Source organism: Cryptomeria japonica, chromosome 3, assembly GCF_030272615.1.
Source record: "Cryptomeria japonica chromosome 3, Sugi_1.0, whole genome shotgun sequence".
Classification (NCBI taxonomy): domain Eukaryota; kingdom Viridiplantae; phylum Streptophyta; class Pinopsida; order Cupressales; family Cupressaceae; genus Cryptomeria; species Cryptomeria japonica.
In genome coordinates, this window is record NC_081407.1 from 692,187,760 (window position 1) to 692,210,462 (window position 22,703).

The 22,703-nt window shown below is 38.0% G+C and overlaps 1 protein-coding gene across 2 annotated transcripts in view; it reads right to left on the minus strand.

Moving 5' to 3' along the window:
* LOC131078355 (uncharacterized) overlaps positions 1-22,703 on the minus strand; it is a 125,184-nt gene that overhangs the window by 39,873 nt on the left and 62,608 nt on the right. Inside the window, exons 5-7 of one of the 2 annotated variants that reach the window (XM_058016027.2) lie at positions 18,845-18,971; positions 18,626-18,774; positions 18,460-18,501 (exon numbers count right to left, since the gene is read on the minus strand). In XM_058016027.2, the coding sequence (XP_057872010.1) occupies positions 18,460-18,501; positions 18,626-18,774; positions 18,845-18,971 (318 nt within the window). The remainder of the gene's footprint in view (positions 1-18,459; positions 18,502-18,625; positions 18,775-18,844; positions 18,972-22,703) is intronic. The other variant, XM_058016028.2, reaches the window with a different exon arrangement.

A 22,703-nucleotide genomic window follows, 5' to 3' on the forward strand; every position in this document is an offset into this window, starting at 1 on the left:
AGTGAAAAATTGACTAAGTGTTGGAAATTCCTTCCTACATGACAAAATTCTTGGAAAATGAGAAATTCGGTTAAGGCATGAAGAAATTCCTTCCTCAGGGGTAAAGTAGAATCAAGGTCAAGATTGGGCACCAAAATGAGGTCAAGGAGGAATTTTTCCTCCACATCAAAAAATTCCTTCACCATGGAGAAAATGTGCTCAAGGAAAGGAATTGGTGTCAAAATGACATCAAGGAAGAAAAGTCTAATTTTCCAGAATTCTTCCACTTCCTAGCAAATGCACTCTAGGACAAGTAGAAAATGCAGAAACGCGATCTGGGAGGAGATTTTCAAAATTTCAAAAAAAAAAATTCTTTCCTTAGGGAAGAAATGTGCCCAAGGTGAAGAATTTCAAGGCTAAGTGAGAAAATTTTCTCTCTCCAGGTCTCGGGTTGATAAAATTCTTCAGGCGTGGAAGAAGTGGTCAGTTGATGGAAAAACCTCCCTATAGGACAAAGTGTGCACATAAATTTTCCTTAAGGACAAAATCTCTTTAGAGGGATTTTCTCTCTCCTTGTATTCCAAACGTGCCGGAATCCTTCAAAAGTGGAAAAGATTTTTAAAATTCTTCCAAGGCAACAAAATCTTTCAAAATGTCTTTTGCAAGCCAAGAATAGAAAGATTCTTGCAAAAGATGAGTTGGCGACATGCAAAGAGAATATTCTGAATTAATGGACAACTTGAAAAATTATAGAAGTTCCTATGACAGCGGGGTCCACTTGCATGTCAAGAATCTATTGAATGCATGGCGGCGTGATGGCACTTTTTAGGTCCTCTTGGTCTTTTGGTTGTGTTTCTCTAGGTCTTTTCGCAACAATCCCTTCGATCTCCCTAGTCTGCAAGTGTTTTGGAGAAATTTGATCAAGTCTGCAAGTCGTTTGAGTGAATTTGGCTAAGTTTGGAACTTGTTTGGTTTATTTTAGGGTTTTGCCCTTCAGACTTAGATTTGAGGTCATTTCCTTAGGGTTTTTAAAAAAATGAACATTACATTGGAACCCTTCAATGAAGCTACCAGTGAAATTTGAGAACATTTTGAGCAACTTTCTATTTTTAGAAAGTTCCTATTTTTTAGGGAATTTCACTGCCTCTTGATTTGTCTTTATTTTGCCAAAAATCAAACCACTATTTTTAGTAAGTGTCATCCTACCTCGGTTTGCCCTAGTTTTGACATTTTGAAGTACTTGCTATTTTTAGTAAGTCTATTTTTGGCAGGTTCAAGACAAGCAAGAGTCTTGACCAGAGAAACGGGACTCGCCCAGACTCGGCGAGTCCGAGTACGAGTCATGCTCGGCGAGTCCTAGGGGCTCGGACTCGGACTCGTCCGAGTCTGGCGAGTTTGGCTCAAACTCACCAAACTCGACAAGTCCTGAGCCCCAAACTCGGCTACTGCCTAGCTTAAGTAAAATGACAAAAAAAAAACATTTTAAAAAGTTTTTTTGAAATGAATGGTCTCGTCTTTGTTCACTACAACCTCCGCCTAAGAATGAGAAAAATTAGGGTTACAACATGTCAGCCAATAGAAAAATAACATCCGACGCCTTTATTAAATAATAAGTTTTTTTGGCCTCGCGGGGCGCTGCCCCTCGACCCCGCCTTTATTAATTAATAGCACGCAAGGGGCGCTGCCCCCAAACCCCCGTCGAAAAATATGGGGGGAAACTGTGTCGATAGAAGTATGGAAAATTTAACCTCCGAGTCTGACACTGATTGGATCGACCAGGTAGATATAGAGGCTGAGACTGTAGCCATGGCAGAGGAGGAGCGGAGAGCACAAGCACAAACAGGAGATTCAGAGGCAAATAGTGACACGGATGTTCCTGATGTTGGTGAGCATGGCATGGTGTCACGAGGAGCGGCCATGGCTGTCCAATCATCCAGGACCTACCTTAGACGCCTTTGCAGGGGGCCAGGGCCAGAGGGTGTTGCCGTGCAAGCTTCTCTGAGCCATAGGCTTGTAGTTGTATTTACCTTTGGTATTTGTATGAAACATTTGATGATGATCATATGATAACATGTATTTTTTATTCCATGAGTTTTGTAATATTGTATACATTTGACAATATTTATATATCTATGTTTGTTATTTTCTTCAGCTACAATTTGGGTTTATGCTTATGTGATTGATGTATACTTGTGTATGTAATCAAATGAGCCGAGTTTGATGATGTTATTGTGTCTTTAAGGTGTATTCAATAAAGGGTGTCTGAAACAAGTTTTAAATCTTTAAAAATCTCTAAATTTCTTGAGTTTTTCACTTTCCCGAGTCTGGAGCCGAGTCCCGAGTCCGAGTCCGAGCCGAGTCCGAGTCTCGTTTCTTTGGTCTTGACACTGAAGACTAAACATTCTTGAATATTTGTCTAAATCCTGAAAGTTGAAAAAGCAGGCAGTTGATCGAAAAAATGACTATGGAATTCATTCCTGAAGTGGAAAAATTCAAAAAATCTTCTTAAGGCAAAGAAAATCCACTTCAATCCCTAATGGACATCCAAATCTAGAAAATGAGCAAAAGTTGGCTAAATCTGGTGAAGGATCAATGAAAATCCTTGCCATTGCAGAATGTATTAGCACATGTGCATGGGCGACAAAATGGGGTCATGGAGGACTTTTTCTCCATGACCAAAATTCATGCATATGGTCAATCTAGCACTCAAGCATGAGTGATGGGCGCTAAAATGAGGTTGTGGAGGAATTTTCCTCCACACCCAAATTCCTCCACACTATCAAATCAACGCCCAAGTCAAGTAAGGGGGCGCCAAACTGAGGGTCAAGAGGAATTTTCCTCCTTGACCAAAATTCCTGAAGCACATGGAAATAGCGCCCAGTCAGGAGGTGGAGCGCTGGAAAGGGGTGATGAAGGATTTTTCCTCCCAACAGCAAATTCCTATAGAGGGTGGATTCAGCACCCATGTTAGGGTGGAAAGCACCAAAGCTAGGTAAGGAAGGATTTTTCCTTCCAAGGTAAAATTCCTCCTTGCCATGCAATCTCCGCCCAAGTCATGCATCAGGGCGTCAAAATGGTGTATGGAAGGAATTTCCTTCCAAAGCCAATAAAATCCTTCCCAAGGTCAAAATTCCGCCCAATCCAAGAGAGGGACACCAAATGGAGGTCAAGAAAGAAAAGTCAACAAAAGTCAAATCCCTCCATGACAGTGATTTAGTGCCCAATCAGAGAATGGGGAGCCAAATGAAGGTAAAGAAGGAATTTTCCTTCCAAGAAGAAATTCCTGCACCACATAAAATTAGCGCCCAAGTTGGAGATGAAGTGCTAGACAGGGGTAAGGAAAAAATTTCTTTCCAGATGAAGAATTCCTCCACATCATGAAATTGACATTGGAAGAGAAGCATGAAAATCTCAGTAAAGGAAAAAAATTCAAAATTCCTTCCTAAGGAAAGAAATTTCGCCCAAGATGAAGAAATTTCAAGGCAAAGGTAAAAATTGATTTAGGAGAGAATTTTCTCTTTCCTGAATTCTGGAGCACAAAATGGAAAAAAATCCTAAAAAATAGGAAAGGTGATGAATTAATCAAAAATTCCTTCACCATGGAGAAAATGTGCTCTAGGAAAGGAATGGGTGCCAAAATGACATCAAGGAAGAAAAGTCTAATTTTCCAGAATTCCTCCACTTCCTAGCAAATGTGCTCCAGACAAGTAGAAATTGTAGAAACATGATCTGGGAGGAAAATTTCAAAAAAAATAAAAATTCCTCCCTCAGGGAAGAAATGTGCCCAAGGTGAAGAATTTCAAGGCATGAAGAAAATTGGCTAAGTGAGAATTTTCTCTCTCCAGGACTCAAATTGATAAAATTCCTCAAGCGTGGAAGAAGTGGTCAGTTGATAGAAAAACCTCCCTACAGGATGAAGTGTGCACAAAAATTTTCCTTAAGGACAAAATCTCTCTAGAGGGATTTTCTCTCTCTAATTTCAGATGTGCAGGAATCCTTCAGAAGTGGAAAAGATTGTTAAATTCTTTCAAGGCAAGAAATTCTTCCAAAATATCTTTTGTGAGCCTGAAATAGAAAGATTCTTGCAAAAGATGAGTTGGCGACATACAAAGAGAATATTCTGTATTAATGAAGCACAACCCGGAAAATTATACTTCCTATACAGCGGGGTCCACTTGCATGTCGAAAATCTATTGAAAGCATGGCAGATTGATGGCACATTTACTATTGCTGGAATATTTGACCAAGTGGCGGCAAAATGCATGGCAGTAGTCATACTTAATGAGATAGTGGAGCATCTTTTGCATGTGGCCGAATTTAAAAGAAGTGTATTTAATTCACAATGGACACCATTTTTGGCAAGAGAGTAATTAATTGATAATGGGCATAATGAGTCATTAATGTTTATTCCCACCTTGGTGCATCATGTGTGTGGAATCTTTTCAGTCAAACCCTAATTAGGGTTTGCATGTAATCAAGGCTTGAGGCCTATATAAGAGGGTGACCCCTTCATTTGTAAAGGCGGAGAGATTTGTATGAAATTTTTACGATAAGTTTTTGAGATAATAATAGTGAAACATTGTTCTCTGATGGTATCCACTATAATGTCCCCTTCTCAACAATGACTAGTTCAGTTGGCCATTAGCCTATTCCGAAGACCCGCAGGCTAGTCTAAAGCAGAAATTAGGGTTTCCTACCTCTGGGAGGATGTTTCAGCGTTTTTGGTGGCTTGCATGTTGGAGTTTGACAGTTTTGGTACTAGATTCTTTCTGGATTTTCAGAAAGCTTCGCAATGATGATACATGCATAGCAAGCAGCAGAGTTTGGCAAACTTACTATTTTTAGTAAGTGGAGGCGAGGGTAGTTTATTTCTCTGGGTTTTCAGAGAGCTTCGCGATGGTGTAACATGCAAATGAATTTGAAGAACTTTTCAAACTTGCTATTTTTATTAAGTTGCGATGGCTGCTCAGAATGTCGAAAAAATCACTTTGGAAACACTTACTATTTTGAGCAGTATGCTATTTTTAGTAAGTATTATTTTTAATAGGAGTTCAACTGGTCAGTTCAGATGGCTATTTCCGACAGGTCAATTTGAGCAATTGGTCTTCCAACATTTTTGGAGCTTGTTTTGGCAAGTTAAGTATTTGATGAAAATGGTGTTTTAAATTAAATTATAACTTAAGGCAAAAGTTGGACGATTTATTTAAGGGGGATTGCTTAAGTTATATTGATATCTAAAGTCATTTCCTTAATTATATGTGGGCAATTCTTGGTTGAGGAAAATATTTTATAAGTGAATTATTGTTAAGGTAAGATGGACGCCTTAGGAAAAAAATAAGACAATCCATGATATAATTCAATTTATTCTTCGGACGCCAAATATGCTTTATTGATGTATTTTTTTATAAAGTGTATTTGCCACCATGTGATGGGCGATTTTGGGAAAAATGAAATGAAATGCAAATAAAGGAAATTGGAATGTTGTTGTTTAATCCCATATTGGAGGGAAAAGAAGTTTGACTTGAGGAGGAAGTTATAAATATGTGCCTTGGCCTTCATTTGAGACTATCCATGTTTATTTGCAACGAAGTGCTGCCGAAATTCAGAGTGATTGTTTTGAGTGTTGAGACATGGACCAGCTAGGACTCGAACCTAGGACCTTCCATATGCTGCTGGAGTGCTCTACCACTGAGCTACTGGCCCCTCTTGGACCAGTCCATCGTCGGTCCGGGTGTGGCTTATTTCCAACACCAACACCCCCCTTTAAGCCACACCTCTCGTGTGCTTGGGGCTCCTAGCCTGAACCTGGCTCTGATACCATGTTGAGACATGGACCAGCTAGGACTTGAACCTAGGACCTTCCATACGCTGTTGGAGTGCTCTACCACTGAGCTACTGGCCCCTCTTGGACCAGTCCATCGTTGGTTCAGGTGTGGCTTATTTCCAACACCAACATCGAGGAATGCATACCTCCAAGTTGATTCTTAGCTTCTTGCTTGAGAGATAGCAACCAGTTGAGATTGTGAGCCTGTTCTTTACACTGAAGAGCAGATGTAGTTCATCGTTGAATTATTTGATGTTTTCTGATGAGTTTGGAGTGTTTGTGAGTTTCCAGTTTGCCGGTTGAGAGTATAGCTGAAGTGGTTTTTCCATCATAAGCCGAAGGAGGAATTTTTGTGGCTTCTGGGTATTCTTTCTAATATTTCCTAAGGCCTAGGCGATACCACTTACCAGTTTATAGAGGTTGATTTGGAGTCCTGAATTTTATTTTGTAAAATTGCCCTCTTCCCAGGCTGTACCTTGTCTAGAGATGTCTTGGAATGCGTGCATTAAATATTGGATCAGATTTGCAGCGGGTTATTGATCCTAGCCTAGACGCCTCCTCTCTAGAGTTTACTTGCATTCAGTTTCAGGTATTTTCGTTGAATTTTGGTGAAGTTATGAGCATTTTGGTGTGTCTTAATGTTGCTGGTCTGCGATTTTCAGTTTGCCGGAATGTATCAGATTTTGAGTTTTTGGAGTTTGAGGTTGTTTTCTGGGTAGGTAGTTTCTTGTAGCTTGTGAAGTGTATTGAGCTTTATTTGTAGTTTGGACAGTGATATCTCTTGATCTGAAAAAAAATAAAAAATGCATGCTCTATATTGTAATGTTGATTAGTAGTACTAAAAGCAATCTTATTATGATTTGTTTCACAATACCCATTGAATAAGTGGAAGAGGCTAGCTTGCCGCCTATCTTATTTCATTGTACTTCTATCCTCCCACTGAATAAGCAATTGAGTAGATTGTTATTAAGATCTTCAGTCCTCCCACTGCATAAGTGGTTGAGTGATCTATTTCCTTGTTTGTAATAATTGTGCTCCTGCTGAAAAGTGGTTGAGTGATTTTTCTTAAGTTGCTCTTGCCCGCTGGAGAAGCAGAGGGGGTTGGCTTGCCGCCCTACATTGTATTTCAATTGATTATTGGAGTTGATGATCCCCTATTCACCGCTTGCTCTCACCTTCCCACATTGGGCTCTTGGTGATCAAAAAGTGGAAGGGTATCTTTCAACAGTATTGAGTTTATATTTCCTAAACTTAAAGGGTGTCTGTGGTGTTTGTAAATTCAAAAATTCAAAAAAATCTAAGGGGGTCATTTCATCCACTTAAGTTATTTTCCAAAACTTACATGGTTTCACCTTCCTCACTTAAAGTAGAAGTAGAGTAGTGTTTTGATTTAAATGGAGAATATAATGGTGTTTGATGAATTTCCATGGTTCATACTTTTTGCATCTTGTTGATTATAAGTTGCAGTGTAAAGTTAGCCTTAGCCACTAGATTTGTGCTAAGTTCGATTGCGGATAGTCATTTGAATTGTGGCGTTTTGGGTATTCAAATGCACTTTCTCGATGTGAAAATCCTTCAACATCTTGGGAAGATTGCACCAATTCTTGTGTAGTTAATCTTGGCAAAGCAGAACTTGGTTTATTTGTAATTTGTCCATTAGAGCATTATCTATTGGTATCACTGCCAAGGCTACACATAAGGTGTTATATTTAGAAGTCATTCTTGATCGTTCATTGGATATTACAATGATTAGAACAAACATACAAGCAGCTTTCCCCCCTGCTCTAATCCCATTAGTGATGGAAGTGAATTATGGACTATGTTATTTAATGGTACATTCTCAAGAGATGGCTCAAGTGTAGGTATTGTTTTAATCTCCCTGAGCACAAAAGTTTCAAATTCTTTATCAAACTCTATTTCCATTGCAAGGTATGAAAATCTCATGTTGGGGTTGAATATTGCACATAATAATGGGGTGAGATGCATGAAGATCCTAGGCGATTCAGAGTCCATTGTCACTCAAGTGAGATGCATATATGCAATGACAGAAAAAAGACTCAAAATGTACCGCAATGCAACTGGGAACACTCTAGAGTTATTTGTGATGGTTGGGATTATCTAAATTGGCAAATCAGAAAACATTGCCATTGATTCTTTGGCAGTTGTAGCATCCAAACTAGACATGCAATTGGCTTCTCCACAGTGCCTTTACAATGTAGAAATGCTTGCTACGTCTACAATAACAAACAACATATATAATTGGCAAGTCTTTAGATTTATGAACTACATGGATGAGTTCTCTGATCAGCAAATTGACTAGCAAACTATGGAAGATGGGAGAATCGTTTGGGAATGAGATTATATAACTAAAAAGAAATACAATCCCAAGTGATCTAGTTGCTTTGAAAAGAATGTTTGATGGTGCAAATTATTGTTAAAAAGAGATTAACTAGTTCAAGAGGATGTAGAAGAAGTCAACTTGGGAACCGTTGTTGCACCCAAAATGCTCTACATTGGTAAGAAATTAGAGCCTAAAAAATAGCAGTGGTTAGCTGCATTACTAAAGGATTAAGGTATGCTTTGTTTGATCATATGACAAACTCGAAGCATATATGAAGGATTTGTTCTAGCGCATTATACCCCTACAACCTAATACAAAATCTTTCCGGTCAAAGCAATGACCCTATTAATCCCACATTAGCCCCTCAAATGTGGGAAGAATCGAGGAAATTAAAGGAGGGTGTATCATTAAGTCAATAAGACATTCCTCATGGATGTGTAATTTGGTGACAATGAAGAAAAAGAAAAGAGACATTAGATAGTGAGAAGAATTAAAAACTTGAACATTATGTCTCTCAAAGACAATTACACTTTTCTGAGCGTGGACCAATTGTTACAAAGGGTCAGCAGTTCCTAGTTGATGTCTAGGATGGACAGATTCTCCAATTACAAACAGGTGGTAGTAAATGAATTGGAGCAGCATAAGACAGCCTTTACAACTCTTTGGGGCACACATGCATGAAAACATGTAATTTGGACTAAAAAAATGCTAACGTAACCTTCCAAAGAACAGTGGATGTAGCTTTTGCAGGGCTTATTGATGAAATCTGGGTAGTTTACCAAGATGACCTCACCACATACTCTAAAAATAGGTATGATCATTGCAAACACCTAGAGGAAATCTTCAAAAGGTGTGTTTTTGATGTTGAAGAAGGTAAGTTGTTGGCACACATAGTATCAAAGGAGGGAGTAAGGATAGACCTGAAAAAAGTGAAAGCTATTGACCTATATTACTTGGGGACGTGTCCATGGTTTTTTTCCAAGCATCCTCGTCCCGGGGATAGGGGGCTCCTAGGGGACGTCCCCATAAATTCTGCATATTGACAATGAATTATATAAGCAATTTGACTCTGACTCTCAAATTAACACAAATTTGGCATAAAAACTCTGCTGATTCTTTTATGTTAAGGTTCTATAATGTACATGTGCATGCTTTATCCATGTTTTCGTATGAATATTTTAAATTTCCCTATATATTTTAATTTTCCCTTTTTTTATATAGTCGTCCCCTTTGCCGTACCCTAGCCATCCCCAAAATTGGCAAAAAAACTCACCGTTCCAAAAATGTGTACCCCGTCCCCTACCATCCCCGTCCCAAAAACTCGGGGTAACATAGCTATTGACCTAAGTCCTCAACCCATGACTATCAAAGGTGTGCAATCTTTTTTTCAAAAAAAATAAAATCGGTTAGAAATTATACCCCCAACTTTGCAGAGAAAACCAAAGCAAGTTCAGTTACAAGATGTTAAAGAAGGAATAGTCAGTCATATGAAGCAAGGAACCAGCTAAGCATTTATAGCCTTTGCAAGTCCTAATTATTTTAGACCTTTCCAGCTTTTTTCCTGTGCTTCATTTTACACAATTATTGTTGTGTTGCTACAAAAAACAAAGATGGGTATAAAAAACTTATTGCCTTCTACAAATCATTACAAGGTGCAGAACTGAAACATACCACTATGGAAAAACATGGATATGTACTAGTCAAGGCAATCAAGAACTTCAGGTCATATCTCATAAGTGAAAAAATTGTTGCCTATGTGCCACACATAGTTGTGAAGAGTATCTTCACCCAACAAGAGGCATTTGGACAAAGACGTGAGTGGATCATTATGATCCAAGAATACAATTTGGAGGTGGAAACAAGAAGGCAGGTTTGGTAACAAGGTGTAGTGAAACTCATGAGAGAAGTAAACCTAGATGCAACAGAGGTATACGAGTTTAATGCTGACCCTAAAGATTTCCCTTGCAGTTTATGAGAACACATTGTAGAGATGTGGTATTTTACCTAGAATACCTGAATTTCCCTCACAAAATGACTGAGAATCAACAAAGAACACTTTAATTGCAGTCATAAAAGGTATGCACTGATTCAGGGTAAATTGTTGTGGAGAAATCATGATGGCTACTTCTCAAGTGTTTGGCTAAAGAATAGTATGTTACAGTGGTGAATGAATTCCACCAAGGGATTTATCATGGACATTTTATGGCCAAGACCACCACGCACAAAATTTTAAGAGCACAATATTGCTGGCTGACAATGTTCAAAGGCATGGCAATTGCAGCAAGGAGATGTGACACCTCCCTAGGATTTTCACTTAAGTTGAAGTTTTTAGGTACATATCCTCTTACATCCATTTCAATTGAGGCTCCTTTACTACAATGAAGCATAAGATTTCATAAGGGAAATAGTGGTGTAATGTCCCCAATTTGAAATAAAATTTGATGGTAAATATAAATAATAAAATTAAAATGAAAATGAAAATATAAAAGAATATAATTAAATATAATTAAAATTTAATTAAGTTGATGAATGGTCAGAAGGGATGAAATGATAAGTTGTGACTCTCCCAAATATGAGGTATAAAAGGAAGATGAGAACTCATTTGAAGGTGGGGAGAATTTGGAAATGAAAGTGCAGATCTGATTTAAATAAATGCAGATCTGATTGTGAAAGGTTGTGTCCCTTTCAAAGGACAGAAATAATGAAGATTTTAACTCTTTCAAAGGGTGCTAATGGTGAAAGGGTGTGTCTCTTGCCAAAGGGCATACATGATGAAGAGTGTAACCTCTCCCTCACATTGAAAGATAGAAAGGAAAGGAATCAAAAGCATCTAGGGAGATCACCATTGATCAAATCAGAACAGAACTGTTATTAAGTTTCAGGCAGTAACATCCTTGTTCTTGGTGTTAACATTAATCCATAAATAAGATAGAGATACAAAAAGGATCAAGTGTTATCAAGGAGGAAAACAGTATATGGGAAAGAAGGATAAGAAAAGGGAAGTAAGAAGGGAGAACCTACGTCCTGCCACAAATATACTCAGCCGACATTCAAATTGGTAAGAAATGTTTGAAATACATATGGCAAACTATAGATGCATTGTATGGTAATCAGTGGCATGATAATAACTGTATGTTTTACAGTGCTAATACGTTGCATATCTATGACTGATACTGATAACTTCCTGCCCATTTGATTGATCCATGTTTATGTATTTGATCTTTGACACTGCTGAAAATTGTCCCTAGAGGGAGAACCGCTATTAAGGCACCCTCTCAGATAGAGGGAGAACCGCTGTAAGGCACCCTCTCTTGCAGAGGGAGAACTGTTATTAAGGCACCCTCACAAAATGACTTGATTAGGAAGAACCATTGCTAAGGCACCCTATCAAGGCAATTAGGATGCTTGTAGTTATGACCCAGAACTTCTGATATCTACATTACAGTGCTGTATGCAAAACTATTTAAGTTTCATTATAGTAATTCTTTGAATTATAGTTTTTCCTAATTCATAGATCATAGTTAAATTTTCTATTTTTCCTTATTTCTATTTTATATAGAAGGTTATACTCTAACTTGTTTTGCAGGTTATCCCTGCCAAGGAGGTAAGGAGAATCCCTTCCTAAAACCCTCTTGATAGCTGAAAAATTGTAATCTAGGGCAGAATAGAGTAATTTAGGAAAAGGGACATTACAAGTGGAGAGGTCAAGTGATCATTACATATGGATACTTGCGGCAATTGACTATTTCACCAAGTGGGTCAAGGCAACCACTACAAAAAAGGCAACTTCCAAGGTGGTACTTGATTTCCCGTTGAACAATGCAATAACAAGGTCTGATAGTAGTCAATAATGCTATGTGTTCCAGATCTAGCAAGCAATCTAACCTGTTCACCAGATATGGTTTGATTCCTAGAACAGCCCACGCCTTCAGATAAGACACAAAGAGGAAGCTATTTAAGAATAACAATAGAAGGGATCTGATTTTATCCATATTGCAGTTCTGTCAGGTGTAGTATTCTATTTTTGCATGCACATAGGCAAATCTGTGCCTGCAGAATGCTACATTCAATGAAGGTCCGCAAATACAGCATGCAAAAAAAAGTTCAGAAGTTTTTCATAAAGAATGTGAACAACAATTGAAAATGGAGGGAATTGGATGTCTTTTTTGAAACATAACAGCATGGAGAGAGCCATCATTGCTTGTTTTCTTTCCTTCATCGACACAAATTCTCTTATTATAAACCATTGTAGATTGCCATTGAAATTCAATAGAATGGAGTACATTTGTAGATTATGTTTAACGATTTATCAGAAATACAGTAGTAGAAAACTTATTAAAATAGTAAGCCATTGATAATCTTGAATTCTCAATGACAATTTGAATGTTGCCCAAAGTTTCAAGGTCAAAAGTTGCATAAAAATGTCTGCAGTAGCTTGAAAGAAAAATACCAGACTTCCAATAGAAAGAGAGCTTTCTATCTAAAATATTTGGACATGGCATGGTAAGGATGCAATAGAGTTGAGGATGCTTTCCACTTGCCCCCTTCCACAGGTTGCCAATTCTTCTATTGCAGAGAAGAATTGCTTCATATTAACTTATTAAGAGGAATGGGTTTACCTCACAAGTTCTCAACAAGCAGAGAAGTTGATGGCCATGCATAGTGCCTTGCAAGTTCAAGATCAAGAAACACCCTCAGTATAGTCAGTCTCCAGCTCCACATTAGGAAGATGATCTTGAAGAGGGCACGTAGATTGTTGACGAGCCAGCATAGAAGGGATTGGTTTGGGTACAACTGGACAAACCAATACCACATATCAGGAGCAACTCAGACTATCAGGAGCAACTCAGACTCAAACTCCAATTTTAGTAAAGAATTTCCAGATGAAGATCAGGCACAACAGTGGATGTAGTTACATGTTTTTCTACATTTTTGTCATTTTGTTGTTGTAACTTTGGCCCTTTCATTGTACTTGTTATACAAGCACATTGACAATCAAAACAATCTAATTCTAAAATTTTACTGTATCCTATTTAATGCTAAGGATTAAAGTCCCTATGACCAAACATTTAATTAAATAGTTGGTGCTTATTATAAAGTCCATTTAATTGGTCATTTGGTAATCAGTGGACAGTAAGCATGGCACCTGGACCACTTGAAAATGGCATAAGCAATTTTTCCAAAATTGTCATCCTAGTTCTCTTGTATCTAACATGTTTGTCATAGTTCATACCAGTATCAGGTACCTGTTGTGACGTTTTCACACATCGCCCCATTGCAAATGGGGACCCCTGCTTTTTTCTTTCTAGGGTTTGTTTTCTAGGTCTTTTAGGGTTTTGTCCGTTGGCCTTTGCATTTTGAGTGTTGTCGGGGAGATCAATAGGATAGCAGGTCCTGCTGGAGTAAAGTCCTGATCCTGAAATTTGGCTAAGTCTGAAAGTCTTGATCCTGAAATTTGGCTAAGTCTGAAAGTCCTGATCCTGAAATTTGGCTAAGTCTGAAAGTCCTGATCCTGAAATTTGACCAAGTCTGGAAACTGAAAAACCTCCAAAAACTAGATTTTACAATATAACTCCTGGAGGTCTGAAACCACTCTCAAACATCCTGAAAGTATATATGGAATATAACTTAAAGTATAAGAAAGAAGAAAGATAGAAAGAAATGTACTTAAATGTTATATTCCATAAAAATTGTCCTGATAGAGAGTTCAAAAAGTCAAAAAGCGCTCCTGCCCTTCACTGAGGATCCAGAGCGCATTTCGCTCCTGTCCCTCTCCAAGGGACCAAGGCAAAAGCGCTCCTGTCCCTCTCCAAGGGACCAGGGCGAAAGGCTTATTTAAGTTATTCCTGGCCTTGTTTGGTTAAATTGAGACATCAAAGGCATAGTGAAGGACGAAATGAACATGATAAAGCATCCAGACTTGATTGAAAGCAAAGAAATGATGAAGTTTTTGCCTAGAAGGTCAAAAGTGCTCCTGTCCCTCACTGAAGGACCATAGCACTTTTCTTTATATGCACAATTTTAGACCTCTTTTGGACATTAACTTTTATTCATAGCATGAAGTAAGATGAAATCTTCCCTCGAAAAGGAATTTCGAGGTGAAAAGTGAGACATTTTGGCTTAGAAGGCAAAAAGTGCTCCCGTCCCTCACTGAAGGACCGGAGCACTGAATTTCAAATTTGCACTATCTTTGCAAGGTTAATGTGATTTTATGATTTGAAGAGGTTAAGGGAGGCATGTTTTGTCCATTGAATATAATTTAAGCGGTCTACAAAGGAGTAAATCAACCCAAATGACAAAAAGTGCTCCCGTCCCTCACTGAAGGACCATGCCACTTTTTCAAGTTTCTCCTCTTTGTTTGATATTTTATGGCAAAACTTGACTTGGATGGGAAGGACGAATGATGTTTTATGCCTTAGATGCAATTGAGAGGTTTAAAGAACAAAGAAGTATGCCAAGATGAAAAAGTGCTCCCGTCCCTCTCCAAGGGACCAGAACGATTTTCCAAAAAGTGCTCCCGTCCCTCTCCAAGGGACCAGAGCGATTTTCCAAAAAGTGTAAATTTCTTGCAAAGACAAGGTAAGTTTGTGATTGAAATGAATGGAAGAGGACATGATTAGCCCATTGAAGATAATTTGGGAAGCTAGCAAAGGACGGATAAGCTTGAAGTTGAAAAAGTGCTCCTGTCCCTCACTGAAGGACCAGAGCACTTAACATGTTATCTAGCCCTTCTCACCAATTTTGGACAAATTGAGGTCAAGGCGCAAGTTTGAAATGATGTTTAAAATGCTTCGAGGTGGAATTGAGATGCAAGAGTTGCAAATTTTGACGACAATTGGCAAAAGTGTTCCCATCCCTCACTAAGGGACCAGGGCGCAATTTCCAAATATGACCATTTACCTTGCATTTTGAAATGATATTTTTATTACAAAGGCTCAAGATGGAGTGAAATGTGATATTCTACGCCTGGAGGATAATTTGAAGTTGATATGATCAAGAATTCATGCAATGGACTCAAAAGTGCTCCTATCCCTCACTGAAGGACCAGGGCGCTTTTTATGAAACAACAAATTCCCTCCGAGATTATGCTAAGGCAAAGTTGTGTGAGATGGAAAAGATCTTCTAAAGCATGGTGAACATGGTGAACAAAGGTTTGACTTCAAAAAATTGAGAATCCTAGCCTTAAAAATGAAAAAGTGCTCCTATCCCTCTCCAAGGGACCAGAGCAAAGTTAATGGCATTCATTATTTTTTACCATATTTGGGCGTTAATATCCTCCAAATCGCATTAGATGCCAAATTGCTAACTTTGGAATATTTGAAAAAATTAATTAAATTGGCATTTAATAAATTAATTTTGGGCCTCAAAAAATTGAATTTCTATTATAAAGGCATTTAAAATTATTTTTTGTGAAATTAAAAATTAAAAGTTGAGTGCACAAGGCATTATTTTGCCTTTATTTGACAAGTCGGCCTACTCCTTTTGAGGTTTTATTTATTATTTCACCTTTTTATTTGCTAGGTCAGCCTCATGGGTAAGTGGAAGGTAAGCGCTCTATATATTGGAGGTGTTTTTTTTCACAATTCAAATCATTCAATCATCCTTTCAAGTGCGAGTTTGGAGAGCTAGTTGAAGGTGCGAAATCTAGCTGGAGTGGAGCAAATTTCTACTAAGTGTGAAGACTAAGGAGGGCGAAATTCATATTGAAGGCCACTAGAGAGGCGAATTTCTTGCTAAATTGGAGGATAATTTCCAGATTTTTTGAAGACATTTGAAGGCGAATTTCCAGATTTTTGAAGAGGCTAGTGGAGTTTATTCTTTTTCAAACTAGAGGAGGCGTACTTCATCCAAGGAAGGACTATAAATCTTGCCCAACAAAATCCAGTCCTCTTCCTTCATTTTTCAAGGTTTTGTACTTAAATACTCAAAGGGAAGGTATGAAGAATCATTTTTTGAAGTTCTTATTCAAGACTTATTGTGATCCCATTGCAATTTTGTAAAATCTAAGTCTTGAAGATCCAAATTTCCATTCATTATTAATTTGAAAATGTGTAGTTCTTGATTTATCATGACTTTTTTCAAATTAATATCTCAAGTTTTACCTTTGAAAGGTCTTAAATTTCATGCTTTGAGGTTTGATACTCAAAAGACTAACTTTAATATTTTGTGTAGGCATTAAATGGAGATCCCGAAGTTGGAAAATCAAGCAAGGACAAGGGCAACTTCCTCCAGTCTAGCATCGACAAGGACGTCCTTCTTCGATCCAGCATCATCAGGATAAGGGCGACCTCTTCCAATCCAGCATTCCAAGGCGAGGTACATCATCATCCTGCAAATCAAGGACACAAGAAGTTAGAGCAAAGGGTTCGTTGAAGAAGCAGATAGTTCCAGAAGAGTTAATTAAAGCTAACTTCTCAACATTACCAAATTGAGTATCAACCAAGTGTCTGACGAGTTGGCATCCTAGTCATCACTCCTCCAGTCGGATTGGTCCACCTCAACAATGTCCAGATTCAATGTACCTAACTCATAGAAGGTAGCACAAACTTCAATGTACCTACCTCAGCTATCCATTGGTCGAATTTTCCAGAGAGGACATGTGTCCAAGCAATACAATTATTTCATTGGTCAAGCATTAAATGTTATGTAATGGTTGTAACAAACCCTAATTAGGGTTTTCATTATTGAATCTTGGCCATTGATCTCAAATTGATCTTAGCCATCAAATTGTATTGTGGGCACTATATAAGCCCCGACTCTTCATTTTGTAAAGAAAATAGTTGAAAGCAGTTAGAAGACAGATAGAGAGTAGTTAGAAGGTGATTAGCTAGTTGATAGAATAGCAATTAGAGTAGAGTAGAGAGAGAAGGCAAAGATTGTTGCCAAGATGTTGTTGTAAAAGACTTGTAACTTCATTGAAGAAATGGTGAAATTTATGGGTCGATTCGACAATTTGCATGGTCTCTATACTTCTCGTATTTGATTTCATGTTATTAGATGAGTGGAAGAAATGTGCTTGATTGATGGTGGAATTCGTATATCCATACTACTAGCAGTTTGTTGATTGCAGACTTGCCTTGTGTAGTCAACTGGAATCATTCAGCTTAAGCTTAACTTCAATTGTCGCTTCTTCATTGATATGCATCAACCTGATGGTGTCTATGCCTGCAGTGATGATTTGAACATCATAAAGCTTTCCTTCGAAGATCGCACTAACCTTGTGGAGATGGTCCTGGGATGTCAAAACAAGACTTAGTTAGAATTTCATCAAAGATCGATCATTGCTCCTACATTCCTTAGTATTAGGATTAGATTCTTTCCTCGCCCTCATCTTTTTTCCTTTTTTTTTTTTCCAAATCAAAGCTAGTAAGAGCCTGTGTTCCAGCAATATTCAAAGCAAATCAGATGTTCAGTCATCAAGTGTAAGTCCCCTTGTGATTCCAGCAAATCACATCATACCACAGAGAGCTTATCCACACGTAGAGACCCTACATACAAGAACCTTGAAGTCATCCCGATTGAACCTTTTCGCGACATCTTCAGCATTCGGAGGCTTTATTCAAGAGAGGATAAGGTGCCCTTGGGTATTTTATTCTGTGTTTGATAGTGTACAAAATACACGTCAACAGTACCTTATTTTGATATCCCGTTTCAAGAGAGATGTCAAGATTTTCTTGTCCAAACCATTCACAACTTTGAAGATTTTTTCCAATGCACAGATTTGAGATGGGTACCCCAGTGCCTGACAGGCATAACTTTAGGTGCTAGCATGATGACGAAAGTATTCTTACTCGAACATTATGCAAAATCAAAGTCTACAGCCAAGCTACCTATAAACAAAATGCATGAGTGCACAGTGCGCCAGACTCTAGCATTTCATTTGTATGAAAATAAAATGCATAGTAAACTGTAAAACCCTGAATCAATTCATATTGAATTCTGCCGACTATGCTTTCTGGATTCTGATGCAAGGATGTAGATAAACTACAGTTTGCCAGAAACCCAAGTATGAATGCATCCATCCAATTTCATACCAATCAACCTTATCAGAAGTATCTTGAAAAGAAGCTACTAAGACACAAAATGCATGGCTGCACCTGATTCTAGCACTCCACTTGAATAAAGTTTAGATATCTAATAGAACCCTGAGTCAATTCATAGAGCTTCTCACTAACTTTGCTTTCTGGATTCTACTCCAAGGATACAGAAACAACACTTTTCTAGAAACTGAAATATGGATGCATCCATCACCATCTAATTACTATCAGTAGACCTTATCACAAGCGTATTGAAAATAAGATAAATGAAGCCCAACCTTTTTCATTGAAGAAAGAAACTTTGCATTAACCAATCCAACCTGCAAGCACAAATCTCCTAAATCAACTTGTCCAATAGCTGACTCCCCTCTTTATAATCCTGATAAATATATCATGAACCACAGCTACATGGAAAGAGCATAACATCAGCGGGAGAAGCTATACCGTCTCTGCATTCAATTGGCAACAAGCAACTACTATGTCTGCTTCACTTGCAAATTCTAGAAGGCGTTCAGTACCACCTTTCTCATCAAGGAGCTCATCACTAGTGCATCCATCATTCATACTCTGTATTCGAGAAGTATCCCCTGCATCTAAATAAAGTTATATTATTCAATAAAATAAGACAATTTAATGGAAGGTTAATCAGTTTCTATGATGTACCTAAATTGTTCAAACTGACAGCAGAATTTGAGTTCCACTGTCGTCTAGTGGCAAGAATTTTAACACCAAAAGGTTTCAAACGAACAGCAAGCTCCTTCCCAATATTTCCATATCCAATAATGAAAACCTGCAAATACATCAATTACAAATTATATATGAGCACTGACCTGCAGATGCATCAATCCAAAGTTGTATATAAATGTTACCAAATTTATGTACATAAATTTGGAGCTAAATATTGAATCAGGAAACAGAAACTAAGTCTAAACCCATTCAACTAATTATAGTTCTTCTTTAAACAAAATGAACACTACATACTAGATAAAGTTAATTTTCACACATTTTAATGTCTGATAAACTTCCTATAGGTGTTAAGAGATTAAACATTTTAATTTCTGATTAAAAAAAAAAGAAAGAAATCATATTAATAACCACAATTACCAAAAAAAGAGCAGAGTACTGGAGCTTATAGCAGGTACATAGCAAAGTGCGCCCTAGACATGAGGCAAAAATAAAAAAGTGAGATCTAGAAAAAAAAAATACACATGGGGGCTAACCTAAACAGAGTAGCACCCAAACTAGTACAAGTATAAATAGGCAAGGGAGGAAAACCCTACAAAGCAATGGTAACAGATGAAGACCATTCAAGCAAGATACCAAAACACTTAGGAGTCAATGGTCAGGGGCACACTAGAGGAGCTAATATTATTATAATTGTCATTAAGGGTACCAATACATCATCTAAGAAGGCTTGTTAAGAGAAGTTTGTGACTAAGAGGATCAGACCGGAAGATCCTAGGAGGCAGTTGATTCCACATAGAACCTCTTGTAACATTCAAAGCTAAAAAAACTACTTATAATAAGAAAACAATTGTAATGCAAGCTTGCCTCTAAGATCTATGTCATGATAGAGGGATCTGAAAGGGTCCTCAATATTGAGAAGAAATATAGCCATGAACATTAGAGTGAGATTCAGGTGTCAAGGAGCCTTGACCATAGTAGACAGCAAGGATGCACAATGTCTCACCGATCTGTCTCCATGCATATGTGAATCAATATTATACAAAGGGTGCTTAACACCTCCACCATTTATGACAGGGTGAAGAAAAAAGAAATCAACCTAGAAGATCTGGGAGCATCATGGACAAATTTATGCTTGAATCTGGTGACTTTGAGAAGATAATGGGCCAAGCAGCTTTGATCAAGGTAGTAAAAGAAAGGGGGTATAGAGAACTCATAGAATCTGTTACATCCCTCTTTCTTTAATTTTGGAAAAAGCCTATTATGATTTGTTCTGGTTAATCAGTGACATTGTTTATTCTTCTGTGAATGAAATTGTTATCTTAAAAAAAGTGATTTATGAAGTCATTCAATTAGCAGCATACTATGAATTTGACAAAACGATTAAGATGTGACAAACTGAATTTTCTTGTGACCAAGTGTTCGCAGGAATCTCAACACCCTCAGGAGGGAGGCAAACCATCAGCAAGGAGAAGGTCGCAGATATTAGAAAAGATCATTGCCAATGAGTCCTGGGTCCAATTAAACGGACGTATACCTTGGGCATCACGGCCTTGGTTGAGTAAGGTCTGTTCCATTTTATTGTTGATGTTGACCTAGAGTCATCTTGTCGCCCTAGTATCATTGGGTAGTCAAATATCCTTGGTCTGAATCTATTCCTTGATGTATATATGTATATATATTACACAACGACTTGATATTGCCGCCCCCCAAAACTTCTTCCTCAGAACAAGCACCAAAAACAGATAAAGTTTATGAATTATTGATGTCTCATACCACCAAGACAGCAACCCCCACCTCAGGTTTGAATCAAACATAAATAATAATGTTGTGGCTAACACCAAGCGAGCTTGGTGATCAAGAACTGATGCCACGACATAATGTCCCAATAGTTACACAAGAAGGCCTCTGCCACAAAGGTGGTGGCCACCTCAGCTTACTTGTCAGTGGTCAGCGAAATTAAATAGTAAATAACATTTATGGATATATTCATATCCATACACGTATGTTCTTCTCGTATCTATGTGGGCACACACACACATACTTTGTTGCCTCTGTATGCATAATTATTGCTTGATGTGTTTGAGGAACATATTTATACCCACATAGGTAGGAGAAGAACGTACATGTATGGATATGAACATATCCATATAAGTTATTTACTATGTGATACCATGTGAAGTATCGCATTATTGATGGCTCTTAATTTCGGTGACCACCGACAAGTAAGTTGAGGTGGCCACCACCTTTGTGGCGAAGGCCTTCTTGTGTAACTATTGGAACATTATGTCGTGGCATCAGTGCTTGATCACCAAGCTTGCTTGGCGTTAACCACAACATTATTATTTATGTTTGATTCAAACCTGAGGTGGGGGTTGCTGTCTTGGTGGTATGAGACATCAATAATTCATAAACTTTATATGTTTTTTGTGCTTGTTCTGAGGAAGAAGTTTTGGGGGTCGGCAATATCAAGTCGATGTTGTGTATTGAATGTAGATTGGAAGCTCTATTTGCATTTGACCAGCATTCGAACCGATTGCTACGAGCTCGGCTGGAGTATTCGATCGCTCTGTTAATTCTCAGGCGAGAGAAATATTTTCTTCTCTCTGTTTAGCTTGATTAATGTGATGTTAGTTCTAAACACCTAAGTCAGAGATCGTATCAAAGTTTGTAAGATTATGAATGCATGAACTAGGTGATAGGTTGAAAGAGAATTTGATCTTTTTATTTGCTATTTCTGATTTGTATGATAATAATATGAAGCATTGAAATGTATGTTGTAATCGCCAGGGATCTTAAACAGCTTACCAATAAATGGTAACGCTGTTGAGTGAACTGCATGCTCATTAATCCGAGACGCTAAGTATGCGAAGCCTGTTATATCACTGTTAATATTTGATAATGAGAATTCAATCTCCAATGTTGGCCTTGCTCTGCAATTTCAGTGTTTGATATTTGATTAAGGCAGACCGATTTACTTTGCTTAGTTCTATTCTATCAGTGTTTGATATTTGATTAAGGCAGACCGATTCCATTGATTAGCTCTACTTGATATATCAATGTGGTTGTTTGAGAATGGAAGTCAAACTTAGCTCTGGAATCAGTAACCATGAACAGCTTGATATATTTGTCAGAACCAGGTCTTTGTATGTTAACTCAACACCCTAAGCTAAGTAAGGTCCTATGTTTGTTTCCCATGGTTGGGTTATACGACTATCATCTTTCAATCAGTTTACTGATGGTCAGTTGGACCCTTGAGTAAGTTGCGAGAACACAACTCTTCCTTTCTTTAGGTCGAGTAAGTGTGGTGAACATTGACTGCACCCTACGTGCTTGATATGAAACCTTGGCCAAGGTGGCACTGCAGTCAGCATGCGTCTGTCAGTTCACAAGAGTCAGATACACCACTAGCCAGAGTGTCATGCAAATTAGGGGGTACCTATAGTGTATGGCCGATTAGTAAATGTAGATTCTAAACACCAAGCTCAAAGGCTTATTGGCATTTGTTCTATCCTCTATCTGCTTCTCTCGTGAAGGGTTGGGCCCTTCTAGTAGGAAGTGGTGCGGGGGACTTAAGTTTGTGGTTGGGGCGAAAAAGCCCTTGATAACGCCCTCCCTCTCCCATATGTAATGAGCTAAGAATTTGTTCTTCGAAAAGTTTGTTATTCTGTGAACTCTTAAACTCTTCTCTTCCTTTTCTTAAAAGTTAAAAGTTGTTAATATGTTAGTTATTTTTCCTTTCTACTGAAATAGTTGATTAGTTGAATTTAAAAGTTAGTTATTAACTGTTTCAATTTCGATTGAACATGAATGAAATGATTTTCCTTTCTTTAGAATT